The 19,437-nt window shown below is 34.2% G+C and overlaps 2 protein-coding genes across 6 annotated transcripts; both read right to left on the bottom strand.

Moving 5' to 3' along the window:
* Nucleotides 1-6,963: 6,963 nt before the first annotated feature.
* Nucleotides 6,964-10,749, bottom strand: LOC11429102 (cation/H(+) antiporter 18). 2 transcript variants are annotated; one of them, XM_003610994.4, is made up of 4 exons: nucleotides 10,624-10,749; nucleotides 10,019-10,245; nucleotides 8,497-9,498; nucleotides 6,964-8,385 (listed from the first exon to the last, which is right to left on the bottom strand). In XM_003610994.4, exons 2-4 carry the CDS (start codon nucleotides 10,217-10,219, stop codon nucleotides 7,177-7,179), a joined length of 2,412 nt encoding a protein of 803 aa, XP_003611042.1. In that variant the 5' UTR covers nucleotides 10,220-10,245; nucleotides 10,624-10,749; the 3' UTR covers nucleotides 6,964-7,176. The 2 variants fall into 2 exon arrangements, with proteins under 2 accessions (XP_003611042.1, XP_024638963.1); XM_024783195.2 differs by lacking the exon at nucleotides 10,624-10,749 and adding an exon at nucleotides 10,524-10,601.
* Nucleotides 10,750-11,689: 940 nt separating this feature from the next.
* LOC11440984 (cation/H(+) antiporter 18) lies at nucleotides 11,690-16,754 on the bottom strand. 4 transcript variants are annotated; one of them, XM_024783194.2, is made up of 4 exons: nucleotides 16,320-16,754; nucleotides 15,107-15,346; nucleotides 13,251-14,252; nucleotides 11,690-13,146 (listed from the first exon to the last, which is right to left on the bottom strand). In XM_024783194.2, exons 2-4 carry the CDS (start codon nucleotides 15,305-15,307, stop codon nucleotides 11,947-11,949), a joined length of 2,403 nt encoding a protein of 800 aa, XP_024638962.1. In that variant the 5' UTR covers nucleotides 15,308-15,346; nucleotides 16,320-16,754; the 3' UTR covers nucleotides 11,690-11,946. The 4 variants fall into 4 exon arrangements, with proteins under 4 accessions (XP_024638962.1, XP_024638961.1, XP_039690102.1 ...); XM_024783193.2 differs by having other exon boundaries at nucleotides 15,107-15,394; nucleotides 16,373-16,754; XM_039834168.1 differs by having other exon boundaries at nucleotides 15,107-15,357; nucleotides 16,373-16,754.
* Nucleotides 16,755-19,437: the final 2,683 nt, after the last annotated feature.

Here is a 19,437-nt window from a genome sequence, read left to right as displayed (position 1 = left end):
CCGCGTAGCTTTCTGTTTCCATTCCTGAAATCATTGTTTTCCTTTCTTATTTGCTACAAACCAGAAGCTACTTAAGGATTGATAAGAAAAACATTAAGATCTACTTAAGGATTGCTAACTCGTTCAATGACCACCAAATAAATATCCTGACTAGACTTCTAAATAGACATAGAACAAGCTTGGATTGGTGAATGTTATTGCTACATGATGAATCACATTACTTGAGTAAAAAAAATATTTGGATATTTGTTTGTTTGCATATATGAATACGTTTAAACATGCTAAATGCAGAAGTATCCAACAAATTAATAATTTTAAGGTTAAAAAGGGTAGTATTTGTGAATGATGTGGAGTCCAGATGTAGCTCAAATAATAATCATCTGGAGCATAAAAGATTTAGGCTGAAATCAATTGTTTAATGGTGGTTCTTGGAGTCGGTTGTGGTGGTGGTGGTGGTGGGTCTATTGGTGTCTCATGAGAGGTTGAAGACAATGAGAAGAAAGATATAGTGCGGACAGCCTATGATAAAATCAATGTTCCCTTTTAATTTAATGGTTTAAAAAAACTTTTCCATGGTGAAAAAAAGTCTCATTTCCCAAATTAAACGGCACCGTCTTCTTAATGTCACAACATACTCCAAATTTTATTTTTACAAATTTTTTAATCTAAAAAGTAAAAGAAAGTGGGTGGCTTAACTTTGACACAATATACTATAATGCTTATTATCAATTATACATACTTTCACGACACAATATCATTAGTTAACGTGAAGACATTTGAAGTGTGATCCTCTCAAACATAAAAACACTTGTATGGGGTGACTAAAATTGAGTATTGTAAAATTGATTTTGATAAAATGTGAGTTGAACTAAATTGATTTGTTTAGATTAGATTTAGATAAAATTGATTTTTACCCACTTATGTTGTTTGGTAAATTGAATTTTTTGTTTTTTTTTAAAACTAAACCGGTCTATCGAAATTGAGATTGAAGAGAACCAAATTATTGAAAAGATTGAATTAAAATTATATTTGAATGTATAATTAATAAAACGGGTTTAAATTATATTCAAATCTGTCATTTGAGAGCAAAATGGTTCATGAATATAACTAGTTTATAAGGGCAATTAATGGTAACTAGTAAAAGGTATATTTATGCCAGAGAAATATGATCATAATCCATTACACCTGTCGTTGAAGCTCCAAATTTGAGTTTAAGCTTGAATCACTTTTAATTGGTAGAATTGATTTGAGAAAAGACAGCCAAACATAATGTAAAATATCAAAATTCGGTGAAGGCTTGTAAACCTACGCTAATCCGAATAGGCAATTAGTCCCTTTTTACGTCAAAAAAAACTTCACTCCCAAAAAACTAGCTCTAAAAAATATTTTGATATTATATTAAATGGGTTTAAACCTCACTCTCAAAAAATTAGCTTAAAAATAAGTATGTTCAACCACATCAAACGATTCAAAAACCTTAGCAATATAGTACTTTAATACAACTTCAATGAAGAGTTGAATCTCCATTGAAAGTTAATGTAGAAAAAAATCAAGGAATCTAGAGGACTAATATATGAAAAGTTGCAGACCAGATTTAAACTCAAGACTTCTATTCTAACTCTTTCAACTATTAAGTTAATTTATTTAACCTTTATCCTTATACAAAATGAATTTAATCTCTTTAATCTAACCATCTAATTTAATTTGTTGTCAAAATTTGATGTCAAGTTTTTAGGTTTAAAATTACATTATTCTATTTATTTTAGCAACTATCTAGCTATTGTAACCTGTTCATAGGATTTATGGCTGCATGCATCAGTTTGATTACCACCACCAACTGTTCGCATGATGTAATGATGTATGGCTGAATCAGTTTGGACACTATCTCCACCATCAATTGTTACACCAGTTTTACCAATAACCCCAATTGCAATTTCCATATGACAAACATTGTTGCTCTGAACTAGAAACTTTTTTTTTGAAGACCTATCACAAACATACCTCTAACATAAATAATAAAAATTAAAGACAATAATCATAACAAAATGAGGAGTGCTATTTGTACAACCATGTGTGACAATTTTGATGACAACTATCAGTTGCTTTCTTTCTATTGGTCCAAAACAATAGAGAGAGAAAAAAAAAGTGAGAGAATAAGAATATAATGTGAGTATGAGATAGAAAGTTGTCAAAAAATTGTTATAAAATAGTTGTATAGATATCATTTCTCTAACAAAATATAGAGTATTTATATTCAACGGCGCCACAACCCCAAACTTGAATCATTCCTTGTCCTCGAGGAATTCACTTGTAATGTTGACAATCGACAGTAAAATAACAATTACCTAATCAAGCGATAGTATCCAAAAGTTGATCTCCTTACTAGCTAAAAATGAGCTAGTTTGACTTGCTTGCATCCACCATACACAATTCCACTGAACAATTTGATAAGGGTTCACACACAGTCGACATGCTGGTCTACATATTACCATACGCTTGAAAAGTTTCTAAACGTCAATCAAAATCAATGTCATTACACACTTTGAGGTCTTTAAGGGTTATAACGGAGCTTAGGTAAAGGTGTGATATTATTTGGATAAATAGGCTACACAAAATTTGAGTTAGGCACTCATACGAAAATTAAAGCATGGATTCAATCCCTCATTCACCCCTTGAAACAACAATTGTAAAGGTACTAGAGAATATTTATAACTTGTTGGGACAATCGAGTTTAAAATTACCAAGATTTTTTATTGTTTGTCCCTTGCTTTTCATTTTTTTTTTGATACACCATTTTGATTTTGAGTGTATATTTTTCATGATTTGTTCTTTGTTCTCTAGTACCTCCACCCCAAACTTAGTTGTTTGCAAATTCCAAAAGCAACCCCAAACTTATTCTTCAGCAACACCCTACATAGCCTAACTCAAATATAACATTTTTTGGTCAAATTCTAAAAGTCTCTAGGCTCAATATGTAGCTTGTCACCGAACAAAAAGATCTAAACCTACCGGCTCAATTTGGATTTCAAAAAGGATAAATTTCAATTAGAATCAGGGTAGGCTTCAAAAGGCTCACAGGACCAAGCACTTTTGCCTCAGTGTGTATGTGACAAAGATCAATCAACAATAAAGAAACAATGCAAGTTCTAGAAATGTAGTTGCACGGAACACTCTATATAAGTAAATTGAAAAAAACAAATATTTGGCTATGAACCTTACGCTGTTAGATTTCTGGGAGTTGTGACTACCTATCACACATGCCGTACACTTCGCCTTTGAAATACAAGTCACTACCTCCTTATGAACTTTTGGAATACCACTTGAACAAGCAATTGTTACTAAACTGAAAAAAGTCAACTAACAAACAAATTCGTCAATAATAAACAAGTTCAGATTCAATTACATAACAGGGGGTACAACTGAGTTATCCAAATAACAACACAACAATTAAAAGTTCAACTGACACAACTGACTTCTGACAAATACGGGTGATTGAAAAAGAACTTATGTGGACTTTGATTTTTTTTTATATTATTTTTTTCGTCCATCTTTTTTTTTTCTTTTCAGATCGTACCATGCTAGATGACCAATCGTGCCACGAAATTTCCAGTGGCAAACTTGTTTCTTCGTTTGTTAGATCGTGCCACGTTAAGGAAATTTCGTGCCACGTTCGTAGCAGACATTGGAATTTTTTTTTAAATGCAATAAATAAATAAAAATAAAAATAAAATAAAAACAATACCTGGGCGGATCTAAGATCCGATGGGTTGCCTCCCACCAAGCGCTTTCTTTTACGTCATTGAGCTTGACGCTTCAACCACTGTTAGGGTGGAAAAAAATGATAGAAGGAATATATCACCCTTCTTCTTCCTCTTGTTTGGTAGGAATTTTATGAAGTTAGCACAAAGAAGTAGATGTTCCCATGCACCCACTGTTAAACCTTTGGAATATAAACTCTCCCACCTTAGAGAAGGACATGCATCTATTTGCACAAGAATGATTTCCTTAACCCCCATTGGTTCAGATTTCGGACAAATATCAACACTCCTCACTTTGAGATTTTCTTCCACCACAACCTTGTGACATTCTGTCTCCATCTTAACCAACTTCCTTTGAGACTCATGTGCCTTCTCAACAAGATCACCACACTGAACATCAAACTTATCAAATGAAACTTGATTTGACACCAAGAAATCATCTAAAATATTTTGAAGTTGAGTATTGTAATCGATGTTGATCACCTCTTTCTTCTCTTCACAATTACTACTTGGTTGATCCACCTCATAACTGTCACACCTTTCATTTAATAGCGAGATTTTACTGTCCAAATATTTTATCTTCAAAGATATCATATATTTTTCATCCTGCAATGACCAAATCTCTTTTGTGTCATAGAGGCGTAACCTGTCTATCATAGCTGCAAAACTTGGATAAACATTTTAGTAGAACCGTACAACGAGAAGAAAACGAAGAGCATAAATAATTTTTTTTCCAATATATATATATATATATATACAAAAAAATAAATAAATATAAATGACAGAAATCCTAAACAAAAACAAAATTGTCAAGTTGAAATGTTTCAAAAGTCCCCGACAGCGGCGCCAAAAACTTGATAAACTTTTAGCAAGTGTACTAAAACTATCGAAGTAATAAAATAAGTTTGTATCCACGAGGACTGTGTTAATCTCAACTTAGCAATAAAGTTAATATTTAGGATATGTAAATTTTATAAGTGCCTGAGGCAGTAGGTTTATGTGCATAAAAAGTAAATAACAGAAAATAAAATGGTTTGATAATTGGATTAAAACAGATGATCAAGCTAGTGAATCCTCTATTTCTTTATGTGAAATAGCTTATCTCTCTTTACTCTCAATACTTATTCAATCTTTACGACAAATTAACTAATTAGTTTTGATCAATCTCTTGACTCAAAACCCTTTCCTAAGTTATAACTTTTTAATCTCTTAAACCGATTGAATAACCGTGGAAGCGATGTCAGAAAATTAATCCATGTGTCATAACCCTCAATTTCCTATCTCTAGGTTCCTATGGTTAGTAGTCATTCAATCAATTTATGTGGTTGCAAGAAGTTAGGGTTAATAGTCATGCAATCATATGAAAAGCAATGAATACAAATAATTCTGAATAAAGACTGAATAATATTGATAATAAAAGAGTTTCAACTACTAATTCATATATTACAATAGGTTCATCATGGCTCAATCAAAGGGAATTAGCTAGACATTAATAAAGAAACAAACAACATAGTAAAGAAAATAAATCCATAGAGTTCCGTCGTTGCCGGTGTTGCTATTCAATCTAATTCAATCAGTGTTGTTGCTCTCTATTTCCATGTGCTTCTCCCTTCTCTCCGGTGCGTGCGGCTCTTTTTCTTTCTTTTCCACGTGGTGATTCCTGTGCCAAAGCGGGAATGGCTCTTCTCCTGTACTGTGCGAGCCTTTATAACAATTGCCAATCCTTCTTTTTATTCTCGGGTCAACCAAGGCAAATTTGGGTCAAAGGCCCATTCCATTATTTTCTCCTTTCTCACTTATGCATCACGTTGCTTGAATATATATGTAAGGAGACATGCTAGTTTTTCTCTATTTCAAAGCCAATGAAACACATTTTCTTTTCTTCAATGGTGTGCCACGTTGTGGCTCTTTTTGTTGGTCATTTAGCCGTACTAATAGATGATAATAATATACTCTTTGACTCAATAAATTAAAAACGATTATTTATTAAAAATACTTTAAATTAAATACTAAACCAATAAAAATAGATCAAACATTTAACTAAAAAGACTCTAAAAATAGTGTATGACTGATTATCATCAGACACCTAACAACTTTTAATCAAATAAACTTTCTTATTTACAAAAAGATGAAGAAAAAAAATATACAAAAAGCTTGGCCAAACTACAGAAATGATTTTTTACCTCATTTGGAAATGATTTTTCACACCATGGGGACCAAACAAAACTAAGAAAATAGAAAAATTAAATCTACCTATAGAGAATTATTTTCTGACAAAGTCAGGAAGAGAATTCCCCTAAAATGAGTCGGACAAAGAATATTTTCCACTATTCTTGAAAAATATGTGGAAAATTGAGTAATTGACTAAACACAAATTCCCATAACGGGTAGAATTAATGTAGTATGAATTGAAAAAAAGTGGAAGTCTCATATCGGATGGATCACACATTAGTAGTGTTTATACTTTATATAATGAAGGTATACCTCTAATAGGGGTACATAATTATGTGAACGAAGTAAGCACTAGAGAAAAAATATATATTGATATTTTTTTTTTGACAAAAAATATATATTGATATATATTTTATTATTTAGAAATGATAAATTAAATAATTAATTTAATTATTATTAGAAAGTGTTTTCTTAGTCCCCAAATTTACTAAAATGTTGTTTTGGAAGTAATCTATAATATTTTAGAACACAATATGTAATATTTTGGTAGGCAATCTAATATATTTTAGAGCTCTGAAATATATTTTAGTAGTCAATAATAAATTGCAACCAAAGAATAAGTTTCAACCAAATTTTTTGCCACCCTTTCTCCAAAGCATAATCAGCTTGCTAGTTTGTTTGGGTGGGGGGATAATTGTTAGTGATTAATTGTTGAGTTGCTTGTTTTGGTCGTTTCTGCTAATAGCAATGTGATGCATGTGGGCTTGGAGTCTACTCTCTTTGATTGGTATGTTGATGTGCTTGATTTAGTAATGGGCAGCAGCTAGTGTTGGTTGTGTTCGGCAAGTTGCAGGGAAATTTTGGTCTTGAGTTAGCGTTAGCATGGCTTATATAAACCAAGGTTTAGCAAGCATAATTCTAAATGTACCAATAAGCCAGCGTATTTATATAAACCAACAAAACTAAGCATTTAAATAAACAAAACAATTTTGAAAAAAAGAAAAATAGACAACACAATTTCAAGACATCATGATGAAAATTAAATATGATAATCATAACAACAAAATCTTTGATTATTTATATTCAATTCATAGATAAATTTGTTGTAAACCTAACAAATTTAAGTCAAATAAACTTTCTTATTTATGTCGAATTGGGTACAATGCAGGTTAGAACACTTATTCCAAACCCTTATGTAGCACCATCCACCCCATGCGCGATTCGGGACAATGTAAAAACAGAGCAGTTAAGAAGATTCCGTGTCTCCATCACGTGAATGTTCCTCCATTTCTGGGACAAAGTTTATTGGCACCCCATTGTGATACTGTTGCATCACCAAAACAGATGCTGTTGTGCGGAAATCTTGTGATGCCAACAAGCCACCAACAGGTCCTAATTCTGGGCACTCGCTTCTTTCAAGAGCAAAGCCCAATTCACCGGCTGGCCTTCGACCCACAAGAAATAGGTTGCAGAAATTAATCTCGCGAATGGTAGCAACTGTTTCTTCAGCATCTTTAACTATTCTTTCTTCATAGATAATTGAGTCATCATTGGCTGTTTTCAGCTTAAATTCAGCAAGAAACTCGCCATCTTCAGAATCTGATATTGAATTATTGCTAGAAGAGTCTCCAACGTCAACTTTGGTGATCTTCCCTGCAATATTAGGTTCCACTAAGAAGTGAATAACCACTAATTGTATGCCAGGGTGTTCGGCCATACGAGCTCCATAAGCAAGAGCTTCACGGTCATCACCACCACCAAAGAAAAGCACAGCAATGCAATAGGAAACGTTACTTGCAGACACATGACATGAACCACCAAGCCCACGATCAACAAAAATTCCAACTGAGCACGGTGCATGCTCTAGTACCCTTTTGTTAACCAAACGAAAATCGTTTCTTATAATGTCTAGTGAACCGTCTACTCTTTGTTGCTTATGAAATGGAAGAATGATGACTGCGGCTCTCTTTCTATCAGCAGTTGTACAGATGTCTTCATGAATGTTCGCCATCGATGAAATTGCTATCATTGGCCGGACAAACACTTGGCTTAGTTTTTGGTAAGCCTCGAACGCCACAATAACATGGAGAGAATCTCCATGGCGACCTTTATCCCAAAACGGCAACCCATTTTGTCTTACCTTTTGTGCCATTAGTATCGATGAGGACCTCTCACAAAATTCTTTAAGGTGCATTGCATAGACACAAAGTGCGTCATGCTTCTTGATTCCTCTTGAAGCCTCGATCAAGTTTATCAATGATGGAATATTCCTTGAACCATGGAAACAGGCAAGAATCCTTAGTTGCCCGTCTGCATTTTTCCTTTCAATTGTTCTGTATTTGTAATTAGATTTTCTTTCCTTCCTCTTATACGCAGCTAACACAAAAGGAGTGGTCATGAAGGTAGTAATGAGAGCCATAAGAACCATAATGGCGAAGGTCTGATCATTCAAAACCTGCAGATGCGTATATCAAATATCCATCACGATGATCGGTAGGACGTGAACATGCAACCATATTAAATTAATTTATAGGAATAATGAGAGCAAGAAAATAAACTCAAATACCTTTCTATCTTTACCAATGTTGAGGACAATTAATTCAACCAAGCCTTTACTATTCATCAAGAATCCAAGCACTAAAGACTCGTTGAAAGGTACTTTACATATAAGAGACACAACAATAGTCCCAACAATCTTCCCAAAACAAGCCGTAAATGTAACGAAAACTAGAAGACCCCATGACTGCAGCCCCTGAATGGTAGCTATGTCGGTCTTCAATCCACTAGACACAAAATAGAGTGGGAGTAATAGACCAGACACAAGATCCTCTATTTTCTCCACAAGAGCACCGGCAAACGCTCCATCTTTTGGAACCAAAATTCCAAAAACAAACGCGCCAAACATGGCATGAATTCCAATAGCATCCGTGACAAACCCGGCAGCCAGAACAGCAGCCAATGTAGCACATATGTATAACTCATCAACCGGCTCACCTTCGTGACATTGTTGGGCCATCCATTTGAAGATTGGAAGGACAATGAGGATCGAACATACGACAAAACCACACCCACTTAAGAAGACCCACAATGACACAAATGGAGATTGGCTATTGCCTGATAAGGCAACGGCAAGAGCAAGAAGAATCCAGGCTGCTACATCATTAACTGCTGCAGCCGACATAGCCATTCTTCCAACACTAGTGGTTAGAAGTTTTAACTCAGCCAAAATACGGGCTAATACAGGAAAAGCAGTTATAGACAGAGCGACCCCCATATATACGAGAAATGCGGAAGTATTTACGCCTTTGGCAATTGTTCTTTGTAGAACAAATGATGAACCAATTCCTAGTGCAAACGGTAAGCTTATTCCGGCAATAGCAATGGCAAGGACTCTACCTCCAGTTTTCCGCAGAGATTTAGGATCCAACTCTATGCCTGCTAAAAATAGAAAGAATATAAGGCCAAGGTTTGCTAGAGTATCTAATACTGGAAGACTCTTGGGTGGGAAAACTGCATGTAGATAGCCTTTATTCCGTCCAAGCGCTGACGGCCCAAGTAGTATTCCTCCCTGTCATCATCAATAAGCAATCTTAAGACACAAAAATAGAAGTTGAAAAAACCTCTTCTCTATTTTAGAAGGCAATTAGCAAGACTGGCCAAATGTGGATTTAATGAAGTGCCAAGTCTGTTTAAACTCTCTGCGACATAGAAAGTAGTTGTGCATATGATTCAATTTTAATTTCTCTTACACATGTGCACATTTTGGCATGTATATATATTTCTCTAACATCTATTGTTGATTTAAGAACAATGAATATTTTATAGTCATATTGCATTCTAACTTCTACATGAAAAATTGACTAAATGACTTGTTTCTGAGTTTGGACAAGTAGAATACATTTAAAACTCAACTGTGAAATCGTATAAAAATGGAACACTCAAGGCTCTTATTGTTGTATTGTTTGCCAATTTCCCCACTTGTTTCTAAGATATAAAATTTCTTACAAATATCAATTATTAGTATCAGTTAACAAAAAAACTACTTCATAAGATTAAGTAAATACTTAAATAAAAATAAAAGAACCTACAACAATCTCTGCAATAACTCGAGGTTGCCTTAAAGGATTTAGAAGATAGGCCAGTCCCCTTGTGACCACAAGAACAAGACATATCTGTAAAATAGCCAAGGGAAGTGCATAATCAAGAGGGTGATCTCCCTGAAATACACCATTAGACGCTGGCTGCATCGGCGGCGGGCAAACATTTCCAGATGTGGTATTGGAAGTCATTCCGATACCTCTAATTCAAATATTTTCTGCAAAAAGGACACAACTACACAGACATCAGTAACTGATAAAATTAAGACCTGAAAATAGCATTGTAGCACCGACACAGGTGTGTCCGGTATCTGAGACGTGTCAGACACGAAACAGCACACGCCATTACATTCAATTAGTTCATTTTTTTCAAATTTTAACCAATGTCAACGTGTTTGTATCAGTGTCGTGTATCCGGTGTCAGTGTTTTGGAAAATAGCCAATGACAACATGCAATTCAAACTCCAGGAACAAAATAACATGCAACTAACTTAACTGAGTTGGAAAATGCATCATTCATTTTCCTAAAATATGGTGTGAAATATTTCAAGTGGAAAAGCTTAGCAAAAGAAAAAAAAAAAGCTTAGAAAAAGCACCTATTTAACTTGTAGTGGTGAAGGAGAGAAATAAGAGGAAAAGATGTAGAAAGCGATCGTCAGAATCAATCACACAAACTAGGAAATGTTTCCACTTTAAGTCGGTTTTGAGGTGTTTAAATAAAAATAAAAAAAAGTTTCAAAATTGTCGGCTTCGGGACCACACGCCGAAAACCCCTAAAAGGGGAATAAGGTATAATTCCCCATTTAATCTTTTAAGTCCCACCGTCTTAATTTTAAATGATCCAATTAACAAGTGGAAGAATTAGGTTTCTCACGTATCTCACTTAGGAGGAGAAGTTGGCATAATGTACTCATTGCACTGTACTTGAAGCATATTGGAGGCTACAAGAAAACAAATATTTCTTTTAATAAATAGTACTATCATAGGATTCTCTATATTTTATTTGTCTCTTCCTCTTAGTGAGGAGGAGGTGGTGGCATGGACTCTTCCTTGGATGACCTATTAAAATGGATGCCTTTATTTTATTTGCTTTAATTTAATAAAAGGGTTGGAAACTGTTTGCACTTGTCAAAACGAAAATTAACTGTTTGCAGGGAAAAAAAATGTATATTCAACCATAGAGGAAAAACTGTGTGGCCTCAAGAGACATCAAATTGCTTGCAAATTCATGGTAAAAGTTTTGAATGAATTACATAAAAACACTGTTTGAGTACTTTTGTACTATTTCAACTATTTTTTAAATATCTATACAATTCATCAAAAACTCTAAAATTGGTTTTATTAATCTCAAAATATACTCCAAATTTTAATTTTACAAAGTTTTTAATCCAAAAGTAAAAGAAAGTGGGTAGCTTAACTATGACACAATATACACAATATCATTGGTCAATGAATGACACACAAAAAGCACCGATGTAGGTGCTCATAGTTTCTTTTTACCCAAGAATTGCTTTGAGAAAAAACAACCTGTAAAAACTACGGTGAAGGCTTGTAAACCTGAGTCAACGAGTTGAAAACGCTAATCCAAATAGGCAATTAGTCCCTTTTCCAATTGACAAACATTGTAGAAACTTGTTTTTATACCTATCACACAAACATACCTCTAAAATGAATGTAACAATATAAGCCCAAGTATTTATATAAACCAACAAACATAAGCTTTTAAGTAGACAATAATCGTAACAAAAATATAGAGTATTTATATTCAATTCAGTGGAATAATTTGTTGGACACCTAACAAATTTTAGTCAAATAAACTTTCTTATTTATGTAGAATCGGGTCCAATGCAGATTAGAAATCTTATTCCCATCCCAAGTTTGTGTTCCGCAACTATACTATAACAGAATAGTTAAGCAGATTATGTGTCTCCTTCGTGTGAATGTGAATGTTCCTCCATTTCTGGGACAAAATTCATTGGCACCCCATTATGATACTGTTGCATCACCAAAACCGATGCTGTTGTGGGGCAATCTTGGGATATCAACAAGCCACCAACAGGTCCTAGTTCCGGGCACTCCCTTCTTTCCAGAGCACAGGCCAATTCACCGGTTGGCCTTAGACCCACAAGAAACAGATTGCAGGAATTAAACTTGCGGATACTAGCAACTGTTTCGGCAGCATCTTTTACTATTTTCTCTTCGTAGATAACGGAGTCATCACTGGCTGTTTTCAGCTTAAATTCCGCAAGGAACTCCTCATCCTCTGAGATTGATTTACCGATTGATGAGTCTCCAACGTCAACGCTGCTAATCTCCCCTAAAATAGTAGATTCCACTAAGAAGCGAATAATCACTAATCTTATGCCAGGGTGCTCGGCCGTACGAGCTCCGTAAGCAAGAGCTTCACGGTCATCACCACCACCAAAGAAAAGCACAGCCACACAATAAGAAACATTACTTGCAGACACATGACATGTACCACCAAGTCCGCGATCAACAAAAATTCCAACTGAGCATGGTGCATGCTCGAGTACCCTTTTGTTAACAAATCGAAAATCATTTCTTGTAACGTCTAGTGAACCATCTAATCTTTGTTGCATATGGAATGGGAGAATGATGACTGCGGCTCTCTTTCTTTCAGCGGTAGCACATATGTCTTCGTGAATGTTAGCCATTGAGGAGATTGCTACCATTGGACGAACACAAACTTGACTTAGTTTCTGGTAAGCCTCAAATGCCACAATAACATGGTCAGAATCTGCACGGTGACCTTTATTCCAAAATGGCAACCCGTTTTTTCTTACTTTTTGTACCATTAGTATCGATGAGGATCTCTCGGAAAATTCTTTAAGGTGCATTGCATACACACAAAGTGCGTCGCGCTTCTTGATTCCTCTTGAAGCCTCGATCAAGTTTATCACCGACGGAATATTCCTTGCACCATGGAAGCAGGCAAGAATCCTCAACTCGCTGTCTGCATTTTTCCTTTCAACTGTTTTGTATTTGTAATCAGATATTTTTGCTTTCCTCTTATACGCAGCCATCACAAGAGGAGTGGTCATGAATGTAGTAACGAGAGCCATGAGAACCATAATGGCAAAGGTTTCGTCATTCAAAACCTGCAGATGCATGCATCAAATATCCATCATAGTGATTCATAGGACGTGAACATGAACCAAATTATACTATATAGGAAATAGTGAGAGCAAGAAAATTCAAATACCTTTCGATCTTTACCAATGTTGAGGACAATTAATTCAACCAAGCCTTTACTATTCATCAAGAATCCAAGCACTAAAGACTCATTAAAAGACACTTTACATAAAAGAGACACAACAATAGTCCCAACAATCTTCCCAAAACAAGCAGTAAATGTGACAAAAACGAGAAGACCCCAAGATTGCAGCCCCTGAATGGTAGCAATGTTGGTCTTCAATCCACTTGACACAAAATAAAGTGGGAGCAATAAACCAGAGACAAGATCCTCTATTTTCTCCACAAGAGCACCAGAAAATGGTCCGTCTTTTGGAACCAAAATTCCAAAAACAAAAGCGCCAAACATGGCATGAATTCCAATAGCATCTGTGACAAACCCAGCAGCCAGAACAGAAGCTAATGTAGCACATATGTATAACTCATCGACCGGCTCACCTTCATGGCATTGTTGGGCCATCCATTTGAAAATTGGAAGGACAATGAGGATCGAACAAACGACAAAACCACACCCAGCTAAGAAGACCCACAGTGAAACAAGAGGAGACTGGCTATTGCCTGATAAGGCAACAGCTAGAGCAAGAAGAATCCAGGCTGCTACATCATTAACTGCTGCAGCCGACATAGCCATTCGTCCGACACTGGTGGTTAAAAGTTTTAACTCGGCCAAAATACGAGCTAATACAGGAAAAGCAGTTATAGAGAGAGCAACTCCCATATATACAAGAAATGCGGAAGTATTTACATCTTTGGCAATCGTTTCTTTCAGAACAAATGATGAACCAATTCCCAGTGCAAAGGGTAAGCTTATTCCGACCATAGCAATTGCAAGGACTCGACCTCCAGTTTTTCCCAGAGATTTAGGATCCAACTCTATGCCTGCTAAAAATAGAAAGAATATGAGGCCAAGGTTTGCTAGAGTATCTAATACTGGAAGACTCTTGGGTGGGAAAACTGCATGTAGATAGCTTTTATTCCGTCCAAATGCTGATGGCCCAAGTAGTATTCCTCCCTGTCAATAAGCAGCCAGCCATGACACACATTACAATCATAAAGTAGTTTGTAATGTATCTTGTAAGCCCTCCCTCCCTTCCAAAATAAAACATATACTGTAATAACCCCTCCTTTTCCCATTCAAGCTCTATGTAATACAAGTTGCAAAAACCTTTGCGCTTTTTTAGAGGGAAATTTGTAAAACTATGTGTCAATTAAATGAAGTGTCAAGTGTGTTTATTGTTTAATTTCCTCTCAGTATAGAAAGTTGTTTTGCAAAATAAAATAAAAGAGCGAGTTCTAGACAGAGTGCTCAAAAGAGAGTGTTGCTAGCATTCCTCTGCAAACAATGCAATTCTAAATTCTTACACATGTGCATGTTTCTCTAAGATATATGTTGATTCAAGAACATTGAATTGGTTATAGTCATTGCATTCTTTATCGAAAATTTGACTAAATATTAGACTTGTTTTGAGTTTGGACAAGTGGAACACAGTAAAGACTAAAATTGTAAAATTATATAAAAATCGAACACTAAGACTCTTATTGTTGTATTGCATGGAAATGGCCTGGTGACTCTTTGCTTGTCTGAAAAGCAAAGGATGGCAGATTTTATCCCTAGTGAGTCTTATTGCTCCCTCTAAATCAGAGAGTTAGTTCCAAAGAGATCCTTTAGAACCAAAAAGAAAAATAAAATAAGCTTCTTACTAATATTCAATTATTTATATTAATTAATAAAAAATAACTTCATTCTGCCGGCATTTGATTGTGTAGCCGACTCCACTTAGTGGGATAATTTTTTTTTATTTTTAAAATAGGAATAAAATTTGGTTGTAGTTGTCGTATTTATACGAAAATAATAAAAGAACTTACAACAATCTCTGCAATAACTCGCGGTTGCCTTAAAGGTTTTAGAAGATAGGCCAGTCCCCTTGTGACTACAAGAACAAGACATATCTGTAAAATAGCCAAGGGAAGTGCATAATCAAGAGGGTGATCTCCCTGAAATACACCATTAGATGTGGACTTCATTGGTGGCGGGCAAACATTTCCAGCTGTTGTATTCGAAGTCATTTTGACAATGCGAATTCCACTGCTAAACAGCGGATCCCCCTATTTATTTTTTGCAGAATGAAAGACATGTTTCCAATAAATCATAAACTGTTAAAATCAAGACCTGAAAATAGTTAATGACAACATGCAATGCAAGCTCCAAAAACACAATAATACATCCAAGCACACATCCAAAACCAACACATCACTCACAAAAACATGAACAACTCTGTTCTGCAACACGCTTATACCAAAAAAAAATAAAAATTGAAAGGACACTTAAACCAACTTAACTTATTGTGTTACTATTGATGAACATATAAGGCTAGGACAAACTTAAACTAACTTAATGATACTACTAACTCTTACACAAGCAGTAAGAGTTCAGTTTAGTTTAATTTTTGGGAGAAAATAAATCCGAAACAATAAAAAATAATTGCTTTTGTCTGGTCCGGATTTTACAATATTTTCTCGGGAATCCGAATCAAACCAAACTGATGAAAAACGGTTTGGTTTGGTTTGGTTCAATCGGATTGATATTTTAAAAAAATTTGAAAACTAAAAATAAATAAAAAATCAAACATTATAGTTTTTTTACATTATTAAAATAAATAAATAAATACATAAGTTACAGTAAAAAATAGATTAAACCAACATATTTTTTACGATTAAACTATGAATATAGTGTGAAATAATATAATAATAAAATAAAATGGTTTGTTTCAGTTCTAGATTGATCGGTTTTGATTTTTGAATGACGTGAAACTGATATTGGTCGGGTTTGTTTGATTTGGTTCGGTTTAGACCTAAACATGAAGAAAAAAAGAAAAATAAAACAACTTAACTAGTTTAGATTGGATCTTAGGATTCATTTGTCATTAGTTTGTTATTATGATTCTTTTTTCAACCACTAAAATATGGTGTTAAACATTTGATTGATTAATACTATAAAAAACAATGATAAACATGGGATTACTGGTTAAACATAAAGAAAGCTTGCTAAAAAAGAGACGCAGAATTACCACTGACTTACTTGATTCTTGCATATGATTTAATCGAAAACTGAGAAATCTTAGAAAATAGTACCTGTGAAAGAAGGAGAAGAAGATTTGGAGTAGTTTATAGTATTGCAGTGAAGGAGAGAAATATAAGAAGGAAAATGTGGAATAAGGAACAGAATGAATGAATGAATCCAATCGCAAACTCGGAAATGTTTAAAAAAGAACTTTTTCTATCAAGTTTGAACCTCTAAAGTCAGCTTCAGGGGCCACACCTCGAAGTCGATTTAATCTTTTAAGTCCCGTTATCTTGATTTTAATTTTAATTAATCCAAAAGAAGTGGCAGACTCATGCTTGTACAGTTGGATGGAATAGAGCCATGACATGAAGTTGAAGATGAACTATTGATTTTTCATATGCTAAACATATTTACTATTTAAGGGTGGGAAGCTTCGTTGGAAACTAGTATAGTTTTTTACTCTGTTTGATTATCACGTCAACGTCAAGCTAATACTACTATAGCTGGTTGGTAACGTCTTCTTTTCTTTATTTTAATTTTTGAGATCTAAAGTTAAAGTACAAACAAATAAAGAATGTTAAAAGGACCAAACCAATATGAAGGGTTCAAGTTTGAGAACAAATAAAGAAACCGTAAATTCAAAATGGGTGTTATTATTAGATTAGTTTTAAATTTTTTCTTTTTGTGAAAAAAATAGTTTTAAATGAATTTAATTCATAAATTTCTATAGGGGAGATTAATCCAACAATAAATAAATAAGAGTCTTAATTTGTATTTTTATTTTTGGTGTTAACCCAACAATGTTATGAAAATGATATGAAGAAAAAAAAAACAATCTTATCAAAACGGAATTCAAGTAATTTTGAAGTTGTTAACCAAACGATTGCTAGGGAAAAGGAGTTTGAGTAATCCGATCTCAATTTTTTCAAATAAATGATTCTTCACAGATTAACTATTTAAACTTAATCACTTAGTTTAAGAGTCTTGATTTACTGTCAATGTTACTTTAGTAAAAACAAAATTTAGAAATTACCACATTTTAGTGCTCTTTTTTTATGACAAGATTTATTTATTTTGGATAAAAGAGGGTTTACGTCCAAAAATAAAAGATTAAACGAAACGAAGAGTGGTAACTTCCTTTACATTAATTCCCTTTTCATGACAAGATTTAATTAGTCTTCATTGAGGTATGGGTTAACCCAACTCTCCTTTGAGCCAAACAATTAAAAATTCCTTTCAATTTTCATTTTCTTTTCACTCGCTTTCTTTCATGTTATTCTCTTAACTTGACAAAGTGTAGACGCCAATAATTTTGTAGTGACCATGGATGTCTAGTTGAGCATTGGGCAAAGAAGCAACACATGATAATGGAATGGTGTTCTTGCCCTACAACATCAAATTAGTCGATTAGGTTATGTTTGGTAAAAATAACATGCGATTGATAAACTATCTATCTGATGAGGATAAATAGTTAATTGTTAATAACTTATAACTAATGGAGTAATACAATTAAAATGTTTGCTTAAATTAATAATTCAACTAACTGATATATGTAAAATGACATAAAACAACGTATATTAACTAATAGTATTTTGAATATTTGGTAATTTCTTGTTTAAAAAATATATATTCGGTAATTTAATTATTTATATATTATTAAATTAGTTATTTTTGCTAAAATTTTATTTTAAATTTATTTCATTTCAGCAGTATTTTGAACCACATTAATGGTTCAGGTTTTTTTTTTTTGGAAACGGCAGAGCTCCAATGATTGTGTGGTGGTTCGCGGTGGCTCTCCGGTGATAAGTGCTAGAAAGTTGTATTTTAAATGAATATTCAAAGCACTTTTGTTACTTGTTTTGCAAGTTATTGAGGGAAAAGCCGAGAGATAAGTGATTATTGTCCTTTTACGTTTTATCTATCTTACTTTACCCATTTGTGCAGGATTCTAACTCAAGACACCAAGAAAAGATGAAAAACAAAGAAAAGTACAAAAGAGGCAGAAGCACCACTTTGCTCGCCATCAACTCGTAGTGGCGAGTGCTGAAAGGCGAGCAAGAGGCAGGAAGACCAATTCACTCACACTAAACACACAATGGCGAGTGAGCTCGCAATGGCGAGAGCAAGGCGAGCTTCAGAGGCGAGCAATTCCAGAGAGCACCCATTTTCACAAGCCACCAACTCGCAAAGGCGAACCAGAGGCGAGCAACTCGCAATGGCGAGTGAAATTACTCGCGAGGCAAGTTAGGGCGCCCTAAACTCCTCAGAGGTGACGTGGCTCAAACTTAATGGTGAAGAAACATCAACTCACCATGGCGAATGGAGTTACTCGCGAGGCGAGTTGATGCAAATCAGGAATTCTATAAATAGCCTACTTGAACTTTTCATGAGATCTTAGTTTTTTATAGTTTTTAACTTGTAATACTTTTAGAGAGAGATAGGGCTTGTTCTTCATAGAGTGAGAGTGATAGAAGGTGGATTCTTCCTCAATTGTTGAGAAATCACAAGTTTGTAATGAATCATTCTCTTTCAATTCATTCTTGCAAAGCTTCCATGACATTGAGTAGCTAAATCTCCTTTGTTCGGATTAGAGGTACTTGATCTTAGCTTAACATGTAATCTTTTAATCTATAAATATATGGTTCTAACATTTGATTTGATATTGATGTTATTCTTGCACTTTAATGCTTTTGTTTGATTTAATTGTGATTGAGAAATACTTTTGAATCTAGTTTTAAAATAATCATCTATCATAACATAAGTTCTAGACATGGAATTGATGTCTTGATAATCACCTTTTTTTATCCAAACTTAAAGCTTTCTTATCATTCAATAGATTGAAAAATCATCGATTAAATGATAAGACCGGCTCTTGAATCATTCAATAGTTTGAGACATCGACGATTGAATGATACAATTGATCTCACAATATTGTTTGGACACAAATGATGTTGTCGAGGGATACATGATAATATCAAAGAAAAGCTAGAATCCATGCATGTCATTAGGTTACGTGTGACGCTTGATTAAGGAACTCTAATCCTAACAAGTTTCACGCCTTATTAATCTCACTTTTATTATTCGCAACTTAGTTACTAAAACAAACAACAAATTTTCTTTTAACTTATAATGA

This window comes from Medicago truncatula, chromosome 5 (genome assembly GCF_003473485.1).
Source record: "Medicago truncatula cultivar Jemalong A17 chromosome 5, MtrunA17r5.0-ANR, whole genome shotgun sequence".
Classification (NCBI taxonomy): domain Eukaryota; kingdom Viridiplantae; phylum Streptophyta; class Magnoliopsida; order Fabales; family Fabaceae; genus Medicago; species Medicago truncatula.
The sequence above is the reverse complement of the archived record's forward strand: the minus strand, read 5'-3'. Positions and strand labels throughout refer to the sequence as shown.